Source organism: Lissotriton vulgaris, chromosome 4_1, assembly GCF_964263255.1.
Source record: "Lissotriton vulgaris chromosome 4_1, aLisVul1.2, whole genome shotgun sequence".
Taxonomy (NCBI): Eukaryota; Metazoa; Chordata; class Amphibia; order Caudata; family Salamandridae; genus Lissotriton; species Lissotriton vulgaris.
Window position 1 is genome coordinate 1,398,259,703 of NC_141691.1, and position 21,795 is coordinate 1,398,281,497.

General features: G+C 44.2%; 1 protein-coding gene across 1 annotated transcript in view; it reads left to right on the top strand.

Annotated features, from left to right (window-relative positions):
- The window catches only part of LAMA3 (laminin subunit alpha 3), a 1,118,674-nt gene that overhangs the window by 481,636 nt on the left and 615,243 nt on the right, over positions 1-21,795 (top strand). The window contains exon 16 of the mRNA XM_086917979.1: positions 17,303-17,437. Within this exon, the coding sequence (XP_086774105.1) occupies positions 17,303-17,437 (135 nt within the window). The remainder of the gene's footprint in view (positions 1-17,302; positions 17,438-21,795) is intronic.

Here is a 21,795-nt window from a genome sequence, read left to right on the forward strand (position 1 = left end):
TGAGCTAAAACTGCCAAAGCACATCCCTTTCGCTCACAACAGAACAATGAAAATGATTTGGTATAATCAGGCATTCCCAGAGCCGGAGCGCAACACAAGTCCTCTCGCAGCTCAAGAAAAGCCATCATACAGTCTTTGTCCCATGGTACCGGATCACTTACATCCTTGTGCGTCAGTTTCTGCAATGGCTTCGCCTTCAGGGAAAAGTTGGCAATCCACTGGCAACAGTAGCCAACCATCCCCAAGAACATTCTAACCTCTCTCTGGGTCGAAGGCACCATCATTTTCATGATCGCCTCAATCCTGTCAGGCGACACTTTCCTTTTTCCCTTCTCTATCCTGTGACCCAGATACTGTACTTCAGGCAAACAGTACTGTAACTTGCTGGGGGACACCTTGTGTCCATTTTCTGCTAAATGGTTCAACAAGGCAATGGTGTCAATCCTACAAGCATCTTCTGTCTCTGACGCAACGAGGAGATCGTCTATGTACTGTACGAGAACGGAGTTCTGCAGCAGTACTAGATTCTCAAGATTCTTTTTAAGCAGCTGATTGAAGATCGATGGGCTTTCTGTATACCCCTGAGGGATACGACACCACGTTAATACACGATTTTCCAGCTTAAACGCAAAAAGATATTGTCTCTCCTCGTGCAATGGAATCAAGAAGAAAGCCTGACAAATGTCAATCACAGTAAACCACTCAGCTTGGAATGGTATCTGAAACAGTATCACTGATGGATTCGGTACCACTGGACAGCATGGAACAACTATCTTGTTCACTTTTCGTAAATTCTGCACTATCCTGAACTTCCCGCTAGGCTTCTGCAAACCCATGATCGGGGAGTTGCATGGACTGCCCATAACTTACTTCAGAATTCCCTGTTTAATCATGGATTCGATCACATGTTTTATCCTTCAATTGTTTCCGGAGTCAGATTGTATTGGGGTGTTGATCAGACCGATCTCTTCTCCTGTAAAGTCCCACACTTCCTGTGAGACTGTGTCTCGCAAATCCCAAGGGAGTTCCTCCACAGTCAAAGCTGGATACAGTTCTATACACACATGCGCATTTGCAACCTTAAAGGCAGCATCATCATCGTTTGTCTGCAACTCCACTCCCTTGGGGGTACAGTAGATAGTACAATTGAGTTTGCACAGGAGATCCCTCCCTAACAGGCACACAGGACTGGAATCACACACTACAAATTGGTGTTTATCCCTAAAACGTCCTATATTCACGGGGACTGGCTCAGTCAGTGGATTCGTCATTCTCCTGTTTGCAACGCTTACAACTTGGATAGTCTCTCCTGAAAGGGGTAGGTTGGGGACCACTGCAGATCGTACAGTAGACCGGGTAGCACCGGTATCAACCAGAAAGGTGGTGGGATGGCCATCCACATCGGCCTCTACGAATGGTCCTCTTTGATCTACCTCCAGAACTGCCCCGAGGGTACAATACTCCCCCCCCCCCACTCAGGCATCTTCCTGTCACTGGGTCAAAGTAATAACACTCGTCCCCTTCGACCATGAAAGGCATCTGCTTGTAAACCTTGTTCCCTGCCGAAATCTTCGGTGGCTGGGGAACCGGAACTTTAGGAGCTGAAGTCCCCCCTTTAGCCGTCTTAACTTTCGCTATTGCTACCTTCTGCACTGTAGGGGCCTGAACCTCCTCCGCTTCCTCTTCTTGTCCTTGATTTTCTGGGTTATGGGGACACTCGCGTCTCCAATGTCCGATCTCGTGACACTGATGACACTTAGTCGTCTTCTTCAGAGTCGCCAGATCTATCCTCGGTCTCGTACCGTCCTCATTGTCTCTTTTCTGACCACCTGATTTTCTCCCTAATGTTCCACCCCCTGACTGACCCTGTCCTCCTGATTGCATTTGAAGTAGCATCAGCTTATCTTTGAGCTTCTTGGACTTAGAGTCTATCTCGTCACTGCAGTACCTGGCGTACCTCAAGATCTCATCTCTGGGCTTGTTCTGCCAACAGATCAAATGTTGTTGTATCATGACACAAATATCGGGTCTCAGTCCTAGAACAAACTTAGATACAAACTGTCCCATGTCCTTTGTATCCATCACATCCAATCCGCTGTACTACTTAAATATCTGCAATAATCGCTCATAGTACTCGTGAACTGTCTCCTTTGGTTTCTGCCTAGTTCGATCTATCTTCACCCAGTCGATGCCCTGTGGTGGTACCTTAGTTTCCAACCACATGATCACTTGCTCATACTTTACCATCACCCTGGGTGAGGGTCCATTTGTGGCAGGGTCTCATTCTGGCTCCACTGTGGGCCACTCAACACTGACCTTACATGCTATCCACAGGTCTCCTGGAACCACAATGTCAAACAGAGTATTCAGATCAATCCACAATACCTTCGAGATCTTAACGAACCTCTCTACCTGTTTGTACCATTCCACCGGACTCTCACGCAACTTCGGAAATTAGTTTGTAAAGGCAGCCAAATCTCCCCTACTCCAGGGTACATGTACATATCTCCCGTGAGCCACCTCCCGCAAGGGGTACGCCTCCACATGCATCAACCCTCCTCCCAGAGATGTCTCAACAGCGCTCCGCCTAACATTCTTTTTCTTTGACCACCTTTCTTCCCATTTGCCCAATTGGACCCATGTTCGGAGTCCCACAATCAGTTCCCTGATGTGGGTTTTTAATCCGAGTACTGCAATCTATGGCCACCCTGTAATGCTTTCTTCCTCGTCAAATCCACAGCAGACTTGTTCGCTAATTCAGACAATTTCTCATGAGCTGTCCTAGCCCTTCGAGTAATGTCTTTCGCCACAAACAACAGTTCATCTGATTCGTAAAGTTCGATCCTTTCTAGTGGTAATGTGCCTTCCACTATTTCCTCCACTTCCGATTTGAGTCTCAGCACATCAATCCTTCTTGCCTTTATTGCCGCCCTCAATGTACCCTGACTTGATGTTCCATTAGAGTCCCCTCTGCCACGGTCCTGACTCACTCGTCTCTCCTCTTCAGGTGTGTTATGGGGAATCCTTCGGTTTTCCCAACCTTCGCGGTCCCATTCCGACCTGTTATCGCTAGGTGCGTGGTTGGACACTCCCCTACTTTCCACACTCCCGCGATCCCATTCCTGCCTGTTTCCGCTAGTCGTGCAGTGAGACACCCCCCTATTTCCCTGACTTCCGTGGCCAAAATCATCCCTCGACCTGTCGCTCTGGGTATCCACAACCGTCTCCCAAGTTCTCAAATCAGGCCTTAATTCCCTAAGCGACCTTGGCCGTGGTCCTCTCAGATCCATCGGTCCTCTCAAACCACCCTGCTCTCTAGATGAGTCTGCCGATGCTGCCAAAGGGGTGCTCCTTTCCACAGGCCTTGGTAATTGGCTCCATTCGTCCGCCACATTACTCCTCCCTTCGCTGACACTTCTTTCACTGTCTGTCTGTGGCAGACCCTCACCTTGTCTCTGTTCTGGATTGTACACTGATACTATGGGACCTATTGTAACAGGTACCGTAAGAGCGTCTGGCAATCTCTGAGAATCGACACCCTCTTCGTTTTGTACATTTTATACCGTAAATCTTCCCACTACTCTCGCCTCTGGGGAAATTTGAGGTGCCCTTTCTCCCTCCACCAAGCCGGACCTGTCCCCTAAGGGGCCCAGACCGCTCGCCAGTGGGACGCCACCGTCCACGACAGAAGCTTCCCTGTCCATTGCTGATGCGGGTCTTCCTTCTATCTCAGGGTTATATGGAGGTGGTCTCTCCGACAACAGCCTTTCTATCAGGCTATCATCTGTCTCACTGTCGTCATCCTCGGTACTCCTTCTCTGTGCATCCCCTGCATAGACCAACAACGGGTACAACATGTCCCCTTCGATGGTCTGCACTCTCCACTTCTTAGCCAGTGCATCCCACCGTACATCCTGGACCGCCCTAACTGATCTTTTCACTCTTTCTTGTCTCCTATCTCTGTTCTTTTCATGGGCTGCCCTGATCCAAGCATTCAACGCTTCAAACTGTGTTGTTCTGGGCAAAGGCCGCAAAGAGGCCATAGTCGCTTTTAACTGATACAGCACTTCCAATCTAGGAAAGGTCAATTCCTCGCTTCCGTCAGTCATCTTACATCAGTTCTCAAGCCACAATATGGTGTGCAACCGAACATTTGTAGCCATGCAATGGGCTGGAGTATCCTCGGGTGGAGCCTCTTCCCCACCCCGAGGTTCTAACTTCTTTTCACCTTTGAAACAATTCCGCAACAATTTTAAACATTTCATGATGAAAACCACAACGTTTCTTTGTTTACAGCGCTCTTTTACTTCTCGATGACAATCCACCAATCCCAGCGCGGCTTCACACTAACCATCCTATCCCAGCGCGGCTTCACACTAACAGCCCTATCTCAGCGCAGCTCTTTCTGACGTCACTCGCCTCCGCTTCGCAGCAGTTCCCCTCCTCTCTCAGCTTGTCTTCCGGTCACGCATGCGTCCCAATCATGCACTTGAAATGATCACTTCCGACCAAGCAACCACTTCCTTGACTGTACGTCCACAGTCTGACTGTAAGTGTCACCGAACTGGCAAATGTCTGTCCATGAAACGACCGGACAATCGCCTCAACTGATAGGTTACAAACACACGGCAACTTCCGACCAGCGTCCGTTACCCACACACTCACACATACGTTCCCCCTATCTCAGTCCTGCGGGCGATCAATGGTACCTCATGACCCCCTTACAATGGTCGACAATTACTATGAGTGTTCGATACACCCGAACCACTTAAACTCTCCTTGAGCCTAAGATTTTCACCGGTTGCGCGCGCTCACAACCTGATCTCCTTTCACACTACAGGCACTCAACTCCGCAAGACAATACAACACAACACAAGAATTCAACGTAACCGCAATCTAACAACGCATGACCCTTTTCATACTCACTCTCTTATGACCTGCTGCTTTCCGCCGCACCGTCATTCTCCGTCAGTTTCCATGGAACGCCATCCTCCGTCCGCGGTTCTCTGGACGCTCATCACTAGATCTCTATGGACCTTGGGGAAATCTCAACCTAATCTAGATTACCCTCACTCTAGAAGGAAACCATCCTACTCTGCTACCAACTGGAAGGGCGGGATTTTATTTCTAGAGTTGGTTTACTATTCTCCAGAATCCTGGACACAGGTCGACTAGACCTTTTTACCTGTCGTAGAGTGAATTGGGAAATCTATTTGAACAATGATTAATCAATTCCAATCAATTCCCCTGAATCCCCAAAGAACCACTGACTAGGAACTAAGTTCAAAGATTTATTATAAAGCCAAAAACAACTGAATGTATAAACATCTCAGAACAAGGTTCAAAAGATAAACAGGAACTAATACAAACATAATTCTACGGAAGAATCTCAGACGACTCAGAAATAATACCAGGATCAATTCAAGAATCTTCAGGTTAACAAGAATTGCAATAACCTGAGTTTTAGTAAGCATTTATAAAAGGAATAAAATTCAGGTTAGTCTGTTCCTACACTATTCTTGGTGACATCTCTACTCAACAATGTCCCATTCAGAAAAAGGTGTCAGCAGTGGTGACTCTTAAAGAGTTCACTCATTTCCTCCAAGCTCAATCTTCGTGCTACTCAGTCATAGCTAAACTCTCTGCCTGACCAACCTCTCTCTCTGACTCCTCAGCCCATCTGCTCTACCTCCACCCTCGGGGTGCTGCCCCTAATACAAAACCCCACTATGCAATCGACACGCCTTCAGGTACGCCCCTCGAGAAGGTGTTAGTTTCCAGAATTTTCCACTATGGCACCTCTCTATCCTTGTCCGTTAAAACGTCCTTGGGTCCCAGGCTCTTCTTCGCTTCAAGTTGCTTTCTTGAATTCCTCAGTTACTCCTCCACGTCTGAGCCTAGCATCCTGACTCTCATACACAATGGGCCCTTCTACTACCTTATCTACTCGGTTCTGCACCTGCAAAGGAACGCATGTGAATCGGCTCACAAATTCTGAATGTTGCAAATGACTTTAGCTGAGGCAGCTTTCTCCAAAAACATTTCTACGATTAATGCTGAAAGGCATTTCAAATCAGGCCTACACAATTTCCATGAAATGGGCCTCTGCACTTTTATGTGCACCAACAGACTAACATAAGCAATACATTTACGTTCCTTAACACCAATCTTTAATGCAAAATACAAATCTCTACCTAAGCCATTTAATCACATTTAACATTACAACTGTGAGTTTAATAAGCAAGGCTAAAGGCACAATGGTGAATTATTAAACACACTCTTATGAGTGAAATTCTCCACAGCAAACGGCATCTCTATGTTAAAACAGCATTATTGATTTTCAAAGCATATTACATTAGCCCTTAATGTAATTCTAATACCATCTACATTAGTTCTCAACCCTACATTATATTTGAACACAGTTAGTAAGTCCTCTATATATGTGGGTGCTGACTACTTGTGAATATGATGCACCCCTACAATTTTTAACTCGGTTTTGCGCTCTCTCACAAGTATCAGGAATGGGCCTGGCTGGCACACAACATTGTGAACAGTCTTAAAGGAGTAATGATTAGTTTGATTATTCCCTAAAATGTGCCTATGGGACCAAAGCTAGAGTTTTTCAATCAACAAGGCAAGCAAAGGCTCTGGTCTCCCAGGGAAGAACTGGGCTGCAGTATTCCAGCAAGCTCAAAACATTTCTCTGCTAGCTAGAGCCAGCATTCAGAGAATTTGAATTAGGAGTTCTCTAAAAAAAGGAAATTACACCTACTGGCTATTATTAAAATAGAACAGGCCCAAACATAGGAAATTCGGAGGAAAGTTAACTTGTAAAAACATGTAAAAGATGTCAGTGAAGAGCTGGGCTAAGACTGAACAGCCAAATCAGTGCCATGCTGCTTTTGTAAGTGGAAGCAGGGTAAGTCTCCTTTCACCACATTGGCTCTTTTTAGCCTCATGCGTCATTCACTACTAATAATGACATCAGAAGTTGTTTTGAGAGGAAATTCTATAAGGTAAGAACAATGGCTCCTTATGCAAACTAGAATGAACAAAGGTCTCTGGGATCTAAGGAAAGCATTAGGTTTGCTTGGTTGGATAAGGACAACAGGCCAATATGAATCAGGCCAGTCTTGCTCTGTCAGGGCAGTAACCAACCAATGTTCTCTCAATCGTGAATTGCAAGGTGCCCGTCCGGCTGGTATTGGAACCATGATCTGACTAGGCTCACCCGATCAGGAGTAGGTGGAACCAGGGCCTTTCAAATATTTTGCAGTTTCTCCTCAAGTTGCTAGCCTCGATTGCTCTTCAGTTCCTTCCTTGTTCATTAGGTGTATTTGTTCATCAGTAAGCAGCATCCTTGCATTTATAAATATGTGCATGGCTAGCGCTTATGTCGCCAACTCCAATTCTTGTCCTTTTGGCATTGTTTTACTCATTCAACACTATTTCCGCCCGGTGCATTTTGGCATATGGATCATTGGGCCTTCTCTGATTAATCCCTCCTTTTTGTTGTACACACACTGAGCAACCTATTTCCATTATGGCATGGCTGGTGCTGTGTGGCTGCCTATGTGTTTTAGTCCTTATTACAATTAGAATTTGTGGGTCCATCTCTCATGTATTCGATACCTGCCAACTTATGATCTAAACGGGCCATGTAAGGAGGGGGCGTGACTTGTAGGGGGCGCTGCATTATGCCAAGAACTTCCCCAGATGACCTCTGGCCCCATCCTATGTCCCTATCAACCTCCGCCTTCCATTAACAAAACGGGTACAAAAGGCCATTGAGGCTGCTGCTGATGTCCTGGGGTGTTTTCACATCCCTTAATGGACATCACCTGCAACCAGCCTCAAAAGATTAGCTCGAAGTTTACTCTCTGCAGTGGTTTACAGCTAGCCTTGCCTGCTACTGTGTGATTTCAACTCGTCACCGGGTGACCGTGTAAAAGGAGCTGAAATTGTGTGACACATAATGGCACAGTGTGAGTTGGCGGGTCTGGTACTGTTACCCATACCATTGCCAGCACTGCTCCCCATAACACGACAACTGCACCTCGTGGTCATCACGCATGACCTGAAAATACTTTCCACAATGTCAAAACCAAAACAACACCCTTCCAACCACATACCCTACAAGGTGTAGCTTGCTGCCTGTTGGGTAAGTACTTCAGCATCCCACATACAGTCAGTAATCGCTAAACAAATGCTAGAATACATGATCTAACTTGAGCTCCTTAATATTGAGTCAATATGTCCCACCTTAGCTCCTGGTCACTCCCAAACTTCTAGGTGTAGCTTTAAGATGAGTGTCTTCTTATTTACTGGATACCCTGGGTTAAGGGAACTGGAGGGGTAAATTAATTTAAAAAAAACTACTTACATTAGAAGGGCCGGGCGCCGCCTCCCCTGCATCCTCTTGCTTCTTCCTCTGCAGTCCGGTCGAAAGCAGGAAGCACCCGCCACACAGGCTTCCCTGAGCCAATCACAATACCGCAATGCAGCGTTTTTATTGGTCTGAGTGCAATGGATCAGCACTCAGACTCAAACCGGGAGCCTGTGCATGTTCCTCACCAGGCAGTGTAATGTATCCTAAGTGGCCAAGGCATACCCGTGGCCATTTAGGGCAAACGCTACAAGATGATAGACGAAGTGCTGAAACTTTTCAACCACTCAAGCCCAGTCAAGAGATCTGGGTTTAATCTATCGTTCGTTGGCTCACTATGCCACCCCAGTTTGGACTCAGGAATTTGCAAATCAGTCTTACCTTGGCCTTTATAACCACGCTGAATTATAGTACTAAGTGGCTAAGGGTATGCCCAGACATTTGTTCCTTGCTTTCTGTGCGACTGGATTCAAGCTAGTCTGGCTGATATGGGGTGATACCACAAAACCGGTCCTACGATGCTTGTCTTCCGGTTTCCATGGGGAGTTGGGTCAAGGTTAATTTACATATGGCTGGGTCCAAACTTGAATGGCGTGGCGAGCAAAATAACGCTGGATTAACCCCAGATCTGTGACTGGGGGTGACTGTTCCACAATGTTCAACATTCCGTCCATCATCTCCTTGTGTTGCATTCATGGATGACACACATGTCTTGGGTCACTGTCTTTACATGGTAATGGTAGTTAGATGTCAGGGGCGTAGCTTGGTTAGTAAGATTGGGGGAGTGAGCCGCAGATTTCCAGAAAATCGCGCTTGCGTATAATATTAAAATACATTATCTGACAAGCAGGGTGCATGGGATGGGCTTAAGAGGCAGTGGAAAGGGAGAAATATGCTGATTGGGAGGAGTACTAAGGGAGAGAAACAATATTTTGTAAAATAATCAGCACATATTAATCATCTTAGCTAGTCCTATGTGGAAATTTCAAATTAATGGAGTGCTTAGTTCTTTTTCCTCATTCAACACATCCTTAAACACCATACTCCCTAGACCATTAACCCTTTGCTACCACACCTGACGGGAGCTGGGTATACAACATTCCATTGTGGTAAATAGTGGTTATCGGATTTTCTCAATCAAGGTCTAGTCAGTGCCGAGTAGGTATAATCATCAGACAAGTGTTGTTCTTCCAATGCCCTCTTGAAATCCTTAGCAGTAGTGTGTAAGAAGATAGCAAACTCAAGTAGTTACACTCACCCAGTTTCTCAAAGGTTGCCACATCCTTATTCTTTTGTTTTATCTGTCTGTGGTGTTCAACTCCATAACATTCCTAACAGTACTGACCCAGTCATTCATGGCTGGTGGTGTATTTGTCAACCACTTTTTACAGATCTCCCTTCTAGTAAGAAGAGCAAAATAAAAAAGAAGCTTCCTTTCGTTAACATCCATTGTATCCAGGTCACTTATGTACCCAGAAATAGCCAGCATCAAGCTTACGTTTATCTCCCTCGGAAAAATATTTTGATAATCTTACTCACATCTTCCCAGTAAAACCTTATGGGGGGACATTCCCAAACGTGGATGTCATCTGCTCTCTCTGTGCCACACTTTACACAAATTGATGAATTTCTCTTGCCCATTCTACATGGGGTCCAGCACATTCTATATAAAGTGAACAGATGATTTCTTTTTTTTTAAAAGCAGGTCTGACTGTACCATAAATCATAGTCATTGATACTTGCCATATGTCCTGTAACGTATCATTTGGTAGGGCATCTCCCCATAAGTCCATCGGTAAGTTGAAGTTTCCATCCACCAGGTCTAGTATCGACCAATACCATACTGCAATCTCTGTTTTCTTTGGGCCTCTGTTGTAAATCAGTTCCTCTTGCTCTTTTGTTGAGGATCACTTATCTTCCACTGCCTGGGCCCAACTTCTCAGTTGATTCTATTTATACCACGAGAGGTCTTTTCCAGTGATCTTAATCAGTCCGTCCCAAGACACCAATTTTCCTTTTCGCATCAGCTGACACCATCTTTCTACTGCTCCTTCTCTTCCAGGCATTCTGGGGTGCACGGCGAATCCCATACGGGGGCATGGTCACTGTAATATGACAGGCCAGTCGTTTTCCTGTTCTGCATCCAGAGCCTGGCTGCTGAGTAGCGCTTTTAGCCTGATCTTCTTAAAGAAGCGTTTATCTCCAAATTTGTAGAGAAAGTGTGAGTTACCCCTTCTCACATCCTTCACCATTGTGCAGAACATCAAGCCTATTTCTGATTCTTGTAGGCCCTCCCATTCCCCAGCTAGAATTCTACAATTTTTTAGCTGTGAGGTCCTTGTGTAGTATTAATCGAGTGGCCCTAGGCCTCCTTTGGCCTTCTTCCTTCGTAGGTTTCTCCTTAAAATCCTCACCCTTCTTTTGGCCCAGATGAAACTGGAGATTTTCCCTTGTAATTTGTCAATCCACTCTTTTTGGAATGATTGGGGTATGGTGTTAAGTAGAATGATAAACTTCGGCAAGATCACCATTTGCCCCAAGTTCGTTCTACCCACAAGCGTTAATGGTAAATGAGGCCAGCTCCTTAATAATTTACTAGCCTCCTGCTTTGCTTTTTTAAAATTTATTTCAGGGATCTCATTCACCATCTTAAATCCCATTTATCTCCTTTGCTTGTTGTTTCTTTGGCAGTTCCAAGTTGTTATCTCTATTTTTGTATCCTGCAATGCTCCCATTAGCCTGCGTAATTGTATTTACTTCTAAGTAGGCCCCCTCTAGGTAATTAGTGTATGTTAATAAATCATTGCATAAAGTGCCACCCTTTTTCCCATTCATTACATCTAAATGGACAAATCTTAGGTTCTTTCCTCAAAGTATTTGCCAAGGGTTCCATAAATAAATTAAAAAGCAGTGACTATAGTGGCCATCCTTGTCTGGTACTTCTTTCAATCTTAAACTCAGCTGTTAAACTGCCATTCAACTGAATCTTTACAGTTGGATCCTTATAAATGTCTTGGATGATCCTACCGAAGTTCTGCCCTAGGTTAAATATGACTCAATACTACCCTCAGGTATTCCCAATTTACTCAGTCAAATGCTTTTGTGGCGCGCACTGCTAAGGGCATCTTGTTGGTTGAACCTATATTTATTGTGCCAATCAGTTCATGATATAATTTATGGAGATATCTCCCTATCATGAAGCCCCTTTGATCTTCATGGATTAAAAGCCTAATAAAATATATTAATTATTTAATAAGGATATTGGTCTATATGAGTCACAATCCTGAGTATTTTTTTAATCTGGCTTAAGTATCAGAGTAATGATTACTTCCTTCCAGGAGGGAGGATGTTCAAGCCCTTTATTAAAGATTTCTATAAATAACTAGGTAATGATTGGTAAGATTGTATTTCCTAATACTTTATATAATTCATTTGGCAACCCAGTAGGTCCTGCAGACATATTTTTTCCATCCTTAACAGCCTTGACCACTTCTTTTTGTTCTATTTCTTTAATTAAGCCTACAATTTGAGCGTCTAAATGTTTTTACAATAGGGCCATAAATCCAGGTTAGAATCTGTTATTCAGTTGCTGTTAAATCTTCTATGTAAACCTCTCTAAAATTTAAAGGAAAGCCTCCTTAATATCCTTGTCTTCAGGTATCACCACACCACCTCCTCCACCTCCTCTTCCTTTTAGCTGACTTATGACATTTCTTGTAAAGTCAGTTTTGATCTTCCAGGCTAGCAACTTACAACTAATCTTCCCATATTCAAAACTAGCGAATCTACCATCCCCCCACCTCTTTCTTGCTGTTTCCTCCATTAGCCCAGCAAGTTTGCTTCTATTCTTCTGTAGCACAATATGAAAACTTCTATTCTGTTCATCGGTGGTGTCCTTTGTGTTTAACTGCTCTTCTAGCTTTCTCTTTTCCACCTCTATCTGTACACACTTTTCCTTATAAACCCTATTTCTGCGCAAAGATATACTGGTCATTCTGCCCTGAATATTCGCCTTATAGGCAACCCAAATAATGTTTAAGGGTGCTGAGCCTTCATTATACTTTAAAAACTCTACTGTGCCACTTTGAGTTTATCAACCATTTGCCATCCATAAACAGGTTCCGTTCCAATGTGGATCTTCTCTGCTGTGACCTCCGCAGGACCCTCAACTCTAATATGACTGCTAAGTGGTCTGATGAGTGTGCTGGTATATGACTTACACTACTCACAACCCCCACTAAAAGATGTGTCTACAAGGAAATAATTTATCCTGGAAGCATGACCAGGTTTCCTGTTTCTTTTTTCTTTCCCCCTCTTCCTCTAGATATTGCACAAACCTAATTCTGCCTTCATGTTCTTAACAAAAAGTTCCATCTTCGGGTGTGAATCAGCTTCTTCCTGGAAGATTTGTCTAGAACATTATTGGTTGAGACATTAAAATCTCCTGCCATAATCACAGGTATATTGGCATTCAGAAGTTTTAAATAGACAATTTTTATCGAGGCTACATCATCTGAGTTTGGGCTATAATATCCCACTGATCGATATCCTCCATTCCACATTCGAAAGTTGGCAAATATCTACCTCCCAGAGCCATATGTTTCATATTCTGTGATTACTACAGGGTTATTCCTTTTGATTACTATAGCTACTCCCTTTGTAAACCCTGCTTGATCTGTAGTAACCACTTGTGGAAACCATTTTTATGATATGAAAAGCTCTACAAACTCTCTATGTATTAAGTGGGTCTCCTGAAGAATTAAAACTTGAGCCAGAGTATCCTACAAATATTATAAGACTCTTCTATGCCAAGCTCTTGTATGCAACCTACTCACAATCCATGTCAACATTTGGGCTACCATTTTTCTTCCTCCATCTAACCCCAACCCCCCATCTCATATCAACTGGCTTCTTATCTGGATGAGGTTTTACTTTTTTTCCCCCTTTTATCCTCTAATGCTCCCAACCCCGTGCTACTAGTGCTATGGTGCTCTTACTCCTGCAAAGCTTTCAATTCTTCCCTCCCATAGGGAACCCTTCCAAGCAGCAGCCGCTCCTCCGTTAAGGCGGAGGAACGTCGGCCCAGCCTCTGCACAGCAGGCAAACACAGAGAAATAAAATGGTCATTACCACGTAATTATTTCGTGTGAGGTCGGCTGTGCTAGCATGGGTGTGATGGTGGGGGTGTGGCAGATTCCTGCGGATTGCAGGATGACATCTGCAGGTGCTCAGTGCACATGTCAGATTGGCTGGCTACATACAGATGGCCTATCCAACATGCATACTTCAGAGCCAGCAATCCCAGTGTTGTAAAACAGCCAGGGGGTTGCAGGCACAGGCCCCCAGCCTCAAAATGAGCACTGGGCTAGCCTGCTTCAACCAATCCTGGAGCTGCCCTCATGCTGAAAACAACATAAGTAAATAATAATAAAGTGCCAATGCTAATGCACAATTCTTGTATTTTGCAAGGTGTATCGATACCAAACAGAAACACCGTCAACCACTTTTCTTTCTCGGCGTGCGTTCCGCCTGATTATTTGAGCGGGCAGTAATCGGGCGGAACGCACGCTGAGTTTTCGAGACTGCCAGCTGATTTCGGAAGAAATATGTGAAACGAGCTGCCTCCAACCGAAATAACCCGTGGATAATAAGCACCCCAATACAGGCCCACAGAAGTCCTATTTGAATCGTCTGACCTGGGATGCCTGTTTTCCCAAATTACCACAAGAGCGTGGAACTTTTTGTAAGTGTGTGTGACCTCTGTGGAAATCGGCCAATTGTCCAGCTTCAAGCTGAGCTTTGATCCTGATGTGAACCCCGGTTCTGAGGGGGTTCGAAACGCGTCGACCGCTTTGTCATGACCAGCAATGATCATTTGCTTCTTTAAAAAATTGAAAAATTGTGCTATTTGGTGAAATATTTTTGAGTCTGGCCATGTTGTGTATTGAATAATTTTGTATATATTTCTTTGTGCATAACAGTGTTTATTTGAAAAGTTGCAAGCAGGGTATGAATGTGCTGGGATGAGAGGATAGTAGATTGTATGAGTGAAGGGAAAGTGAAGTGTGGAAATGAATGTGGTATGAAAGGGTAGACAAGAAAATTGTATGAGTGAAAGAATGGTTCTTTGGGAGAGTTTGTGGGGTAAGGGATTTTGATTGTCCTTCTAGTTCTTTGAATTTCAATAGACTATTGGTGTGGGTTATTTATTAATGAAATTGTTTGTAAAAATAAGATAGATTAAATCCAACTGTAAAAGAGGTTGAAGGTGTTTCTGTTTTGTGTCGATACACCTTGCAAACTACAAGAGTTGTGCATTAACATTGGCATTTTGTTGTTATTTACGTATATATGGCTCAGCCGTGCTGATTCAGAGCCAAAACCCTCTTTTGGTTTCGCCGAAAACAACATTAGAGCAGCTCCAGGATTGTTTGGATTGGCTTGCAGGAAGTTCATCACATTCCTTCCCTTTCCTGCTCGTAGTCCGGGAGAGGAGAGACACTGGTCAGCAAAATCTCAGTGAATTTTTGGGTTTAGCTCTCCACCGATTTCTAATATTACTAGCAGCCCCTGCTCCCAAGCTCTTTTTGGACATTCTTTTTGTCATTTAGAACACCTGCGGCTTGACTAGAGTAGTACTTCATGCACAGTGATCAACTTTTAAGTTAAAGCAATTAAAGTCTAATAATCAATTGAGGGAGGTCTCATCATCCCATTAATTTCCCGCTGATCACATTAAGAACATACTTTAATCATTTGGCGGTGCTGGCTTGCATGTTTTTATCTCAGCAATCAATTCATCCACCTCTCTGTCATTTTTTTTAATTAGTCATTTTGGTGTCATACATTACTTTAAGGAGAACTGGTAATTGTATTTGTTCTGTGGCCCCCAGTTTCTTCAAATCATCCATTCATTTTCCAAACTCCCATTGCCTCTCTGAGGTCACCTGGGATATATCTGACCTTATTTTAAAATTAAACCATGTTATGGATTTTGATCACAAGGACTCTGAGAGTATTTGCTCCTTAATATAGTATGTCAGAAAGTTAACTAGGATTTTCCAAAGTTTCTTCCTGTTCAGATTTCTCGGTGGATTTTCTGAATGTCCTCTGCCAAGGCCATTGAGGTATCATCTAAAGGGACAACTACATTTAACAAGTCTACAACTAAAGATTTTAGATCTTCCTCTTAGCACCCTCTGGAATATTTAAAATCCTTAAGTTGTTTCTTCTAGAGTAATTCTCTAGCTGTTCTAATCTCTCAGAGAGCTCATTTTAATTCTTAAGCATTAGTATGATCTCTTCTTTAATATGGGCAACTGTGCTTTTAATCTCACCCAGTCCCCCTCTAGGATCTGGGTACTTTGTGCCAAGGCATCTACTTTTTTTCCAAAATGCTACAGGCTCATTGATTTACCTCATATGGTAAATATTGACTTAATCTCCTTTGTCGGGGACAGTATCATGCTCTCCATAGTAGTAGAGGGGTTTAATGACTCGGATTGGGAGGAGATGGTGTTTATCGGGAGGGGAACCTCATCTGTGTATCCTACCCCTCTGTCTTCTACTATCATCCTACTAAGTTCTTCTGTGTCCTCAACGTCTGCCAAGGGCTGGAATCTATTTTCTACAGGCACATCCAGTACCCTCTCACCACTCACACTGCCAGTACTTCCTGAAGGCTGTCTTAACGCCGTGATTTCGTTACTGCTATCCTTGTGCTCTTTGCCATCAGCCATTATGTTGTCCCCACTCTACTACCAACTATTTAGAATTGCCTTGAAAAAGGATCTCGCAAAGGTGTTATTTTTACTTTCTTCGGGCACTTTTCGTTGCTTTAATCCATCTTAGTATTTAGTACTACCTCTCCCTTTCCCTTGCCTCTCTTGATTGTCCTTCTCACTTTTATTATTAGAATGAGTCTGAGCAGGTCTCTTCTTGCACTTTCCCCGAACCTCAATATTAGAAGTGTTATCAGGAGTGCCGAAGGAATCCCCACCTCCGACCTACCCTTATTTGTCCTCCCCTGGTCGGTTTCTTAATGGGTATCTGCCACTTACCTTGGGGTAGCTGCTTCTCAAGCTCCCCTTACACTCAGCTCTGCTTTCCATGCTTTCCCTTTTACCTTTTACCTGGGGAAACAAATCTATGTCTGCTGCCATCTGCCTTTCCCAAGCTCTCCATATTTTCCAGCCTTCCAGCCTGCTATGAGGCCCTCTGCAGCTTTGAGGGCAATCACTGCCACCTCTGCACTCTCCACTGAGCCGTCTCTGCCTCCTATAGCATGGAAAGGAATCCTTGCCCGCAGGACGCCTGCCCTGTTGTACTTCCAACCCCACCTGGCCACAGCACCAATGGTGACTCCTCACATAAAACTGCTCACAGAGCTGAGGTCCGATAATACTTACGACTCAAACTCCATCTTACTTCTTCCTGCCTGTCTGGTCCCATTGTAAGCTTGACCTTACTGGCTCAACACAGTGACAACATTAAGGTTATGTGTTTATAATGTTTGAGATTTTATGGGTGTTTACATGGCCACAAGGTGGTGATGGCTGTGCAGTAAGGCCTGCAAAATGAGAGACCCTGGCCAGAATGCAACCATTGCTGTTCCTTTAGCATTCTTGGCCCAGTGTCTCAGCATTCCTTCCACAGCACTACCAGCAAAACAAGTCTGTTGATTCCCTCAAAAACAATAGCATCACAAGTATAATGGATAATATAAAAGTTAGCTCCATCCTTTAGAGGTTGATAAAATGAGTGCCACTAAATTGGATGATAATACCACAAATTATTTGCAGTGCTATTTTACGGTATGACCTAAAATGCGACAGTCTCAGTGTACATTCAGTGATGTGGCTAGTCCAGCAGTATTCGAGTATATACACCTTAATTGTTTTTTATTTTCTTTCATAGAGTGCAACTGTGATGCATATGGGTCAGTGGACAATGTTTGTAGCCCTACAGGACAGTGCCGGTGTCGAGCCAACTATGCTGGCCTCACTTGCAATCAGTGTGCTCCTGGCTATTACAGCTATCCCAGCTGCGCCCGTAAGTACTCATTTTTCTAACTCTCAGTTATCTACTGTGTTTCATTTACCTGGCTTGATACTCCATTAGTATCGTTCAATGAGCACTGGACCACGGTCCTTCAAAACAAATTTATTATCAAGATATTTTCTATAATAAGTCTTTATGTACAATTAGCAGTGTCATCGTAAGGATTTTGGGGTCCAGGCAGGACATACTTTGGGTGCCCCTCTTTGGAACAGCTTTGTGTTTTATTATCCTTTTTCTGCTAGTTCAACCCCCATGATACCAAACAATATTGAATAGTTGTTAAAGTTAGAGAAGGAGAAACAGAGATTTGGGAGATGGAGAGAACGTTTACTTTCCCAGGGGCCCCTTGTAAGTTGGGGGCCCTGGGCAATTGTCCAGCTTGCCCATTCCTTAAAACGTCTCTCAATTAATGTGCTTTACTGCATGCAAAAAAAATAAAAATTATACAGGTTCAAAGCTAATACGTCAGTCCGTAGTGGGGTCCCTATATAATTCTGCTACTGTCAGCCTCGAAAACCTTCAAGCTCTCTTTATGTAACAAAGCATATGTGTGAGGTCTATTTTCTGTGGTCCTAATGCAATAAGGTATTACTGGGTTCCAAGTGTAACAATTGGGGAGCCATCAACCACTTGCGCTCTACGACAAGCATACAATTAGACCCAAATTAAATTGCTAGTTACACCCCCCAGTTCTTAGCTCTTCTCCATTCAGAATGGTAATGAGGTAGAGCAGTCCAAGGCTTACTCAAGAAGGGGATGAGAGCCATATACTCAGAACATATTAAAACGCAATACAGTTGTGATCAATGGCATAATCCATGTCAAACAAATTATTTATTTTATTTTTTTTATTTTAAAGAGTTTTATATAGCTCTGGCTAGACCCGTAGGTATCAGAGCGCTTTACATAAGGTCAGCAAAGTTACAACAATAATAACAATTTAAGTAACATCAAAATATATGAGAAACAATAACAGGAGAGAAGTAGAGATCAGTAGAGAGGGATGGTCGGCGAGTCAAGGAAAAAGGGGAGAAAAACTGTGCCAAGGTCCGACTGGGCAGGTGACGGTCCAGATGTGAACCAAGTCCGATCTCCTCATTAGCTGAACAGAGCAGCTCCACCGGGCATCGGACATAATCCTCGGACTCCGCAATCAAGAAAGAGGTCATGTGTCCTCAGGGAATGTCAGAGTAGTGCGCGGGTGGGTAGGGGAGAGAGGCCATGGTCAAAAAGAGATCTATAAGTCCTCTTGAGGTCAGGCATACTCCAGGAAGGGATGAGTAGGTAAAAGTTCAGCAAGGGAGAAGGAGTCACAGGCTCTTGTGTTAGATGGCATAGCTCTCCTTCCTGCTCCTCTTGCGCTTCTTCCTGCCCTTCTTGGGCGGCTTGGAGAACGCTTTCTTGGAGCCCTTCTTGGGAGCCGGCACAGACTTGGCTGGTTCAAGCATGGTTGGCTCTCTTTCACTGCTTGCTTTTGTCTCTTTCCTGGCTATTGTTCAGTGCTACTGTTGATAGCAGGTGGTAGATAGCTCACTCCTTTTTATGCCTCTGTGGTGGGTGTTCCAAACTGAAGACAAGCCGGCTGTGAGAAGTATCACTTTACACAAAGGCTGTATTTGGAGTGTAGCCCGATCCCGGCAGCCGCTTAGGACTGGATTCGCAGCTCGAAGCCGCTTGAAGTTCTTCCGTTGTGCTGTAGAGGGCCTCGCTTCCCACACGGGGGCCCGGGCTCACTCGGCGGGGCACCTGAAGACTTGCTCAAATACGACTCTCTCAAGGCTGTCCTTTTGCAATTTATTTCCATGCTCATGCACACACAATCTCCTACTCTCCTTCTGCCTCCTGAACCATTTAATCTTTCCTCTAACATCAAAGCATCTTACATATATCAACATTTGCATTTCATAACTCCCTTTTGTCCACAATCTAAAGCTGAGTTAATGTGAGAGACAGACCTACAACACTCCTTTTCTTTAAAATTCTGGAAATTCATTTGGAGTAAAATACAACATACATCCTTCAACATCAGTACCTCACAAACCCTCTAATAGGTTGCATATTACTCCAGTTCCTATACATAAATACAACCCATTTTTTCCAAACACATGTTGGTCTTGTAAAACGTTACCTGGCACATATTTGCATATGTTTTTCCATTGCCCTCAGTTAAATCCTTCTGTTTTGAAGTGTGCAGAACGTTCTCCACCATCTGTTCAATTAGTTTTCCATTTGATATTCAACTTATTGTTTTGGGAAGCTCCTCTCACTTTTGGTCGGTTAATCTTAACTAAGGTAAGTTTGTGGACCTATTACTTGCCATTGCACGTCGCGTCCAATTGGAAGAATGATACTATGGTCAGTACTACTAGCTGGTGGAACCTTCTCTGTCCATATTATAGACTTGATACTGCATCAGTTACCTCTATGTTACATGTAATTAAAAAAGATTTGTTCTGGTTGCCTCTTACTGTTTATTTAAACAAAAATATGAAGACTCCCAGGACTCTATGATGGCCTTCAAACCTCCATTAACTTTTTTCTTTAATATATGAATAGTTTTATCCTGTTTATTACCCTATGTAGTAACCGTATCACAACCAACGATTATATCATATAAGCATTATTATATGTATTTTTGATTTCTTTCACCTTCCCTTCATTCTCTTCTCGTTTCTCTTTTTCTTTTCCTTTCTTTCCTTCATCATAAATTATAAAATATAAAAGTTGATTTCTATAAGGTACTGATTTAATATATTGTTGTAATTGGTTTAGAGTATACCTAGCATTATTTATTTAATTTATTACTCTTTATTGTACCTCTCATATTGATTTATATTTTTACACAATGTTGTACTTTCCATTTTACAAGGAAATGCTGTACCTATTGTGAGAAGTTGGCCTGATATATAATGTTCACTATTCTAGTGAGCACTTTGTATCAGTCCAAACAACCCTTATTGATGATTGGTTGTAAGTCAACCTTATAGACCAGCTATCCTAGTAGCATGGATACGAGCAGTCTTCGGGCTAAACTCTAGAGGGTGTGTTAAGCCAGCTGTTATACCATCACATATACCCCTTGAACACCAAGTGAAAGGACACCACACAAGTGTTATGAAAATAAACAGTGTATTTATTTAGATCACAACAGCCCTGGACTCTTTATGAGGACAGGGTACTAAGCACAAAACAAAAATACTTAAGTTCGCACAATTTACACAAATGCCCGAGGGGCACGAAAAACCATATACACTAAAAGTGGAATGCGAAATTACTAGCAGGTAAGTACTGGACTAATAGGCTTTGGAATCGCTAGGACTACGTTACTGAACCTTGAGATTACTAGTAGGAGGCCTAGGGGACTCGGGTGCAGAGTGGGCACTCTCACGCGGGATGCGGGACAAAGTCTATGGAGGCTAGAAATTGCAAAGTTAGTGTTATCGGGCGAACCCGACTAGTTAGGCTGAAAACGAAAGTGGATCTGGACCCTTGGATAGTGAGGCTATGCTGGGGCACCGAAATGCCGAAGTTACCTAGCCCAGGGGCTGCGGCTGCATAGGTCTGGAAAGACGTCAGGAATCCTCGTTGCAGTCTATGGAGCCTGAAAGAAGAAGTTGCTGGCAGGCGACCAGTGAAGATTGTTCGGTGGATCCAAGCCTGGATCGAAGATGGAAGACACCTGAAAGCAGAGGGGACCAAGTTCTTAATCACTTGCCAGTGATTATGTGGGCACCAGGATGGCACCGGGCGAAGTCACCTCGACCAGGTGAGTGGGCGACGCTGGGCTCTGCAGTCTCACGGACCAGGAGGCGTTGTCGGCAACCAGGATGGAGGTGCGAGCTGTCCCACGATGGTTGATGCTGTCGACATCGCTGGACCCAGGATTGGGGCAACAAGTCTTGGCAAAGTCAAGCCCACGCGGTGGACCTAAAATGGCGTCTGGAGTGGACCAGGAGGGTCCGGGGTGCTCCTCTGTTGAAGGGGAGCAAGAGCCAGTCTGGAGCAACCAGACCAGCAGTGGTGATGTCGTCGTTAGTCGTCGGGAAGGCCACAAGCCAGCGGGCTAGTAGCCAGACAACGCGGTGAGCAGCAAAGAGCAGAAGGGCCCCACGCAGATCGTGGAGATGCTGGGGGGCTGGACTTCGGTGCTGGAGCTGCTCAGGGTCGGGGCTTCTCGGACCCCAAAGCACTCACCCAAGGATCCCTCGGTGGTCGTGCTGGATAGAAGTCGTGCAGTTCTGATGATGGCCGGTCCCTCGAGGTCTCGTCGCACCCACGGTTCTCAGCTTAGCTGTAGAGGGGAGTAGAGATTAGAGGTGCCAGGGAAGCCGGGTCTTGTCGTGCTGGTC